The sequence below is a fragment of the Camellia sinensis genome, chromosome 10 (assembly GCF_055761805.1).
Source record: "Camellia sinensis isolate YWXY chromosome 10, ASM5576180v1, whole genome shotgun sequence".
NCBI lineage: Eukaryota > Viridiplantae > Streptophyta > Magnoliopsida > Ericales > Theaceae > Camellia > Camellia sinensis.
In genome coordinates, this window is record NC_138970.1 from 148,775,573 (window position 1) to 148,783,958 (window position 8,386).

An 8,386-nucleotide genomic window follows, 5' to 3' on the forward strand; every position below is an offset into this window, starting at 1 on the left:
TCCAGAACAAAGCCATTCTTTAAAACAAGTTTGAAAGTTCCAACAGCTTCGACGTGCGAATGCATCCCATTGCCCGAATAGATGCCTTGTTCACTTCCCGTCGGTTTCCTTAGGCTGAGGAAGCCTTGCATGGTATTAGCAATGTGAATTGTAGAACCCGAATCAATTCACCAATCATATTGATAAGTATTAACAAAATTAAATTCATAACACACAAGAGATATGAGATTACCTTTCTTCTCAATCTCCGAGGACTTAAGATGAGCTGCAATGTCCCTCATTTCCATAATGTGCTCACGCACACTCCTATAATTGTTGTGCTTCATTCCTGATAGTTTGTTCATTAGGGTGCTGGCCAATGCTTTGTTAGAACTAACAAATTGCTCTTCAATAGCCCTCATGTAGTTCTTGACCTTATCAAATAGTGGGATTGAGCCCCTAATGCTCTGGTTGATATGTGACTTTATGAGCATTAGGCTTAAGCAATTAGATCGTTCCCACTTATAATAAGAACTCTTTTCTGCAGTGGAACTCTCATCCGTGGGTTCAGGAGGTTCATCCACACAGAGTGCTAGATCGAGGTCCATGCACCCTAATGTTAGAAGGATTTTGTCCTTCCAGTTTGAAAAATTATCACCGTTCAAGAATGGAATACAAGAAGACTCATTAGACAGTACAGAGGTAGAAATTGTTGCAATTACCAAGAACATTATTAATGCTTTGAAACAATAGCTATAGTCTGAATCAACCAATGTCAAATTCAGTAACAAATCTAAACCTTCCTGTGGGTAGAGGTCACTAAACTGTATTAGATTTGCTATTACTGTATAATAAGACTAATGGGTTCCGAAATATTTAAGGAAAAGAAAACTCATACCTGTGCGTTTAGAGTGTTCAATCCCTTTAATACACAATCCATTATCTTATTCCAATTAAATTTCATAAATAATTACTTTCCTGTGGGACCAAGAAATTATTTATAAAACATAATTGCAATGTAAAAATGCCAAATTAATTTTTAACTTTATGTGATCAAAATACTAAGGATCACATCTTTATGTCTTAAGATGCTGTGGCTACTCTTAAAACAGAATAAAATTTTTAAATATGGCATAATTTATTAATGTGAGCAAGTCTTTATAGTCACAACAAATACATAATCTTTCAATGCACATAATGTATAATATATACAATCAGAGTAATATCGCATGAAAAATCTCAAGACCAAACACATGTAATTCAACCATATACTAGATTTTGCTTAAAAATTGGACCAAAATAAATTCCATAAGCCCAACACAGTGCATTCATACTCTTATTTCACATGAATTTTCAATGCATAAATAATTACCTTAATGCATGTAATATAATATTACATTATTTTAGATAACATGGCAATGAATCTCAAAAATTATAAAAACTAAAAGAACATACTATAATTCACTGTATGAGATTCAATTGAATTTTCTTACTATTTAAACATGCAACGATAATAAACAAAACATCCTTAACAGCATGTTAAAATTTCTTTATGAAAATTCTAGAAATAAATTCAAGTCTTTCATGCCTTTTTAAAATAAACCAAATAAATCCAAATAAAAGTATGAGAATTTCTAGATTTTATACAGAATCAGATTAAATATTTTACTCTTTAATGTGTGTGTCAAAAATAATAGTTAATGACACACAACAAGTCTCCTAAATAAAATAGATTCAAAGTAAGGAGAAAATTCTAAATAAATGTAAATACCACGAGCACAAATTACGATGGACTCTATTATTGCAATAGTGCTACCTTTTTCTTTAATAGTGATATTCAAAAGTTATGCAATATAAATTACTCATTCTGATTCTATAATGATTCTGAGTTGTTAAATTTTATGGTGTGAATTAATATACAAATATCACATGTATAGAATAGGCTTGATTTGATTCACAAAATTGATAATAGTTTGGTGTAAGAATTTGAAATAAAAACTAAACAACATAACAGAAGGTTGGCTCTGATACCAATTGTGATAATTAAAATAATTTTAATTCAGAAAGAAGAATACCTCCTGCCATTATGTTCAAGCTTTTGAATCCTTGAGTGATCAAATCTTGAATGTATAAAGAAACCCACTCACAGAACACTTTTACAGAACCATATAGGAAAAGTGAAAGGGACAGAGTTTCAAGCCTATTCTATTCATAAAACAACGTCTGCGTTTGATGGCTATCACAGGCATATATATAGATAGGCTTGAACCCATATCCAAGTGTAACTCCTTATAACTTCCCACCATCAAGGAAGTTGTAAAGTCCCATGAAACCACCATATGGGATAGTGAACAGACATTAGTTACCCATTAGTCATTAAACCAATTAATTAGTAATTAGACCAATTAAATATATATAATATAAATAAATAAATAAAACAAACAAACATGTGGCATATGGGCCGCTTTATGGATATTCTTACAAATGATACTATATGTAACTTACAGTGTCAAAAAGATATTTATAGCAATTATATAACAATATATACATATAATAATATTGTCATATACAATTATGTAAGAAATATTCGTTAAAAAGTATCCGACACTTATCCCATACCCTTGTCCGAGTATCGAGTATCCGACATGAGTATTTGATTTATTTTAAAGATTCCGTATAACATAGCTTCTATTTCATTTACAATCTATCCATATCTCACCTTCTTCAAATGCCTCAAAAATTTTGATCTTGTTTCCCTCAAAGAAGATCATTTCACGGATTTTCATAATTACACAAACTGCAAAGACTACAATTTGTACTATAAATATCCAAACCACCAATTCTCCTCTCATGCCACTCTTCCACCTAGCTGCTCAGTAATTCAGCTGCACCTGAATTTATCAAACATGAAGAATCATAGTGAGGATGACCCATTCAGTTTGTTAACCTATACCTTGTTGGAAAAGTCGAGGAATTGTCCCAATATTTAGGAAGTTTGTTTACTATTGTTCCTAGTTAGTTGTTGTACGTAGCCTACTTTGGCCTAGTTTTAGGAGTAAGTTGAGTCTGTTATGCAGTCACTGCAGTTCTTGTTTTCTTGCTGCTATCAGTTTGTTCACTTGCCTATATAATGGATGTTTGGTTTCAATAAAGTGTGCAAAATTAGTACACGCTTCTTCCTGTGAGTAAAAGTCTTTCTCTTCTTCATTTTTGTAATAGTGGTATCAAAGCCTCTGAGTGAAAAAGTGAGATAGAGAGTGATATAGCAGCAATTCTATTTCTCTATCACCTATTTTTCTTTTGCAACAACAGATAAGATTGATGGCTTCAGAAAATTTTGTACAACCAACCATTTCTCGCTTTGATGGTCACTATGATCATTGGAGCATGCTAATGGAGAACTTCTTGTAGTCCAAAGAATACTGGCAAGTGGTTGTTTCTGGAGTAGTAGAACCAACCAAAGGTGTTGTGCTGACAGATGTGCAGAAGACGGAGCTTGAAGCACTGAAGCTAAAAGGTCTCAAGGCAAAGAATTATCTTTTCCAAGCTATTGATCACTTAATCTTGGAAACAGTTCTTTGCAAGGACACCTCCAAGCATATTTGGGATTCCATGAAGAAAAAGTATCGAGGGACAACAGAGCGAAGAGGCAGCAGCTTCAAGTACTTCGTTCGGAGTTTGAAATGCTTCGAATGAAATCAGGAGAGTCGGTGACAGATTATTTTGCAAGAACAATGGAAACTATTAACCAGATGCGAATCTATGGTGACAAGGTAAAGGATGTCACCATTGTTGAGAAGATTCTTCGATCTATGACACCAAAATTTAATTTTGTTGTCTGTTCTATAGAAAAATATCTAATGATGTTAATGAACTTTCAAATGATGAATTGCAAAGTTCTTTGTTGGTTTATGAGCAAAAAATTAACCAATAGGAGAAAGAGGAACACGCATGGAAGGCCTCATCTAAAAGTCACTTTACACCAAGTAGAGTTGATAGAGGACGAGGAAAAGGTGGAGGTCGTGGTAGAGGAGGCAGAGAAAAAAATGATCGTGGAAATCAACAACAAAACCATCACCAAGAAAATCAATTTCTAGGAAAAAGAAGAGGACATAGAGGCCATCAATCAACTAGACCAAAGTCAGCAGACAAGTCCAATGTTGAATGCTACAAATGTCGTAGGTGTGGCCATTATCAGTCGGATTGTCGAACTAATTTGAATAGACAAAGTGGAGACAGAACTAACTTTGCAGAAAAAGAAGAATATGTGTCTCTTTTGATGGTGTGTCATGTGAAAGAGGAAACCCACAAGAATTTGTGGTACTTATAAACTGGGTGTAGCAACCATATGTGTGGAGAGAAGTCTACATTCTCTGAGTTGGACAAAGGCTTTCATGATGTTGTGAAGTTCGGTGATGATTCTAAAGTCTCCACTATGGGAAAAGCAAAGGTAACAATTGAAACCAATAAAAATTCTATCCCAACTATCTCTAATGTTCTCTTTGTTCCAGATTTAAGAACAAATTTACTCAGTGTTGGTCAGCTTCAAGAAAAAGGATATGGAATCTCTATAAAAAACAGAGTCTACAGAATTGAAGATGAAAAATTGGGCTTAATGGATCAAGTTAACATGACAGCCAATCGATTTTTTCCATTGTATCTCAATAACACCACTCATTCATGCTTCTTAGCAAAATTGAGGGATGCAGCATGGCTATGGCATTTTCGCTATGGCCATCTAAACTTTGGTGGATTGAAGACTCTATAAAGAAAGATATGGTGATTGGTCTTCCTCAAATCACAACTGCTTCTAAAGTTTGTGAAGAATCTGTTGTTAGAAAACAACACCGTAATCAGTTTCCACAAGGGAAATCATGGAGGGCGAAGAAGGCATTGGAGCTTGTTCATTCCAACATTTGCGGGCCAATAACTCTATGTTCTAATAGAGGTAAAAGATATATAATTACCTTTATTGATGATTATAGCAGGAAGATATGGGTCTATTTTTTGCAGGAAAGATTTGAAGCTTTTGCAGCCTTTAAAAGCTTTAAAGCGCTTGTTGAGAAAAAGGTTGGACAACTCATAAAAGTTCTTGTACAAATCGTGGTGGAGAATATAACTCACATGAATTTGTAAATTGCTGTGAGACCCATGGAATCAAGACGCAACTTATTACAACTTATACGCCCCAGCAAAATGACGTTTGTGAGAGGAAAAAATGCACTATTATGAATATAGTGCAAAGCCTTTTGTTAAGAAGTGGAGTTCCAAAAAGTTTTTGGCCTGAAGCAATAAATTGGAGTATTCATATTTTGAACAAAAGTCCCACTCTTGTTGTTCAAAATATGACACCGGAGGAAGCATGGAGCGGACGAAGACCAGCAGTGGATCACTTCAGAATTTTTGGGTGTGTTGCATATGCTTGTATTCCAGACGAGAAGAGGAGAAAGCTAGATGATAAGGGAGAAAAATGCATTTTCCTTGGTGTTAGTGATCAATCAAAAGCTTATAAGCCATGCAATCCTAGCACCAAGAAGATCATTATTAGTCAAGAAGTTGTTTTTGATGAAGAGAAGTTTTGGCCATGGAACAAAGATGGTGTTCAACAATAGATTTTTGCTGATTTTGATGGAGAGAATGAAGATGGAAGGCAACAGCTGGTAGAGAATGAACAACAGCCAATTCCAGCAACTATCGAAGAAGAGGAACGACCTCAACATGCCAGAAAAAGACCATCATAGATGTCGGACTATGAGGTAATCGAAATTGATCAATCTGAAGACACACTCACTCACTTTGCTCTATTTTCGGACTATGATCCTACAATTTTTGAAAGTGCTATCAAAAAATCAAAATGGCAGAAGGCTATGGATGAAGAAATTGTAGCCATCGAAAAAAATGATACATGGGAGTTATCTGATCTTCTAGAAGGGCACAAAACAATTGGTGGGTTTACAAGACAAATCTAAAGGAGAATTGTGAAGTTGACAAGTACAAGGCCCGCTTGGTGGCTAAGGGCTACAAGCAAGAGTTCGATGTTGATTACAAAGAAGTCTTTGCTCCGGTTGCAAAGCATGACACAATCTGATTGGCGATTGCATTGGCAGCTCAAAACTCATGGCCTATTTTCCAGTTGGATGTGAAATCGGCATTTCTCCATGGAGATTTGAAAGAAAAGGTATTCATTGATCAACCTCCTGGTTATGTGAAACTTGGCAATGAGCATAAAGTGTATAGGTTAAAAAAGGCTCTATATGGATTAAAACAAGCTCCACGGGCTTGGTATAAACGTATAGAGACTTATTTTTTGAAGGAAGGATTTCAAAAATTTCTTTATGAACATACACTTTTCATAAAAATTGAAGACAAAGGGAACATGCTCATTGTTTGCTTATAGGTAGATGATTTAATTTACACTGGAAGTAATACAACCATGTTTGAAAGTTTTAAGAAATCCATGATGGTTGAATTTGAGATGTCTAATCTTGGAATGATGCATTATTATCTTGGTATTGAAGTAGTACAGTTATCTACGGGAATTTTCGTTTATCAAAAGAAGTACATGGGAGAAATCTTGGACAGATTCTAGATGAAAGATTGCAATCCTGTGAATACACCATTTGAGTTTGGCTTAAAGCTAAACAAAGATAATAGAGGAATGAAGGTCGACAACACTCTTTACAAGTAGATTGTGGGGAATTTAATGTATTTGACTACAACAAGGCCTGATATAATGTATGTTGTAAGTGTCATTAGTAGGTATATGGAGTGTCCTATAGAGATTCTTCTCTTGGCTACAAAAAGAATTTTCTGGTACTCGCAAGGTACTAAGGAGTTTGGGTTATTCTACAAGAAGGGAGAAAAATTAGATTTGTATGGCTTCACAAATAGTGATTATGAAAGAGATTCAGATGATTGGAAAATTACGTCGGGGTATGTATTCATGATGGGGATAGGAGCCGTTTCATGGTCATCAAGGAAGCAATCAATCATGACTTTATCAATCAACAGCCTGTGCTTGTCAAGCTATTTGGCCAAAGAAGATTCTCAAAGAACTACAGTCCAAGGAAGACGAGCCTACTCTGATTTATTGTGACAACACTTCAACAATAAAGCTGTCAAGAAATCATGTTCTACATGGTTGAAGCAAACATATAGATGTGAAGTATCATTTCTTGAGGGATCTCACGAATGATGGAGTCATTGATCTAATTTACTGCATAAGTAAAGACCAAGTTACTGATATTTTAACAAAGTCTCTCAAGTTTCCTACATTTCAGAAGCTAATAAAAATGCTTGGTGTTTGCACTTTGGATACTTTCAATAAACTGAATGTTGAAACATCAGTTTAAGGGAGGGATTGTTGGAAAAGTCAAGGAGTTGTCCCAGTACTTAGGAAGTTTGTTTACTGCTATTCCCAGTTAGCTATTGTATGTGGCCTACTTTGGCCTAGTTTTAGGAGTAAGTTGAGTCTGTTATGTAACCACTGCAGTTCATATTTCCATGCTTTAGTAGTTCCTATTTTCTTTCTGTTATCAGTTTGTTTACTTGCCTATATAATGGTTGTTTGGTTTATCACTAAAGTGTGCAAATTAGTACACTCTTCTTATTGTGAGTAAAAGTCTTTCTCTTTTTCATTTTCGTAATATACCTTCTCTCTCGAATTGCATGTGTTTGAGGATTGTCAGAGGTGTTACTTGTTGGAACAATCTTCTGTGTACCATAAATAAATTGAAACAAATCAAACAAATAAAAATAAATTACTTACAAAATTTATTTACTGAACCGAATAAATATTTAAAAGATCAAATCGAGTGTGTGACACGCTGTCCTTAAGATAGATTCGCTTCACTATGGTGCTTACGGATAAATGGTGTTTATCTCCCAAGATACAATGATCTTTACAAATTGTAGTAATACTCCAAACAATTTGTACTACGAACAAAACCTGTGTTCTATACTCTCAAAATTTTTCTCTAAAAAACTGAAATGAAGAATAATGCAAAGAGAGCGCAAAGGAAAGCAAGAAAAAATGAATTTCATAATGAAAAATCTGCTGGAAATGTCCTGGTATATAAGGTTGAACAGGTATGAAATTCAAACCTGAACAGATCTGTTTTGAAATGAACAAGTGCAGTTACTGTTTGAACAGATAACTGTTGGCTTTTTCAATCTGTTGGAAACTACTGGCAATTTAAAACTTGTCCTGGAAAAACCGAATTTGTTTCATCTATATGAACCTACTGGACTGCTGGAACTTGGACCAAAAGAAGCACAGTTTTGGACAGAAAAAAAAAAAATTAATTTTGTTCAGAAATTTAAATAATTTCCCGCAAGAACTTTTGAAAAAATTCAAATAAATTTTGCCCAAAAAATTAATGTTAGAACCTATCTGACCCACAACCCA

General features: G+C 34.6%; 1 protein-coding gene across 1 annotated transcript; it reads left to right on the forward strand.

Annotated features, from left to right (window-relative positions):
* The first annotated feature begins 4,327 nt into the window (after positions 1-4,327).
* On the forward strand, positions 4,328-4,747 carry LOC145800762 (uncharacterized). The gene has a single exon (XM_082890492.1). It carries the CDS (start codon positions 4,328-4,330, stop codon positions 4,745-4,747), a length of 420 nt encoding a protein of 139 aa, XP_082746618.1.
* The last annotated feature ends 3,639 nt before the right edge of the window (positions 4,748-8,386 follow it).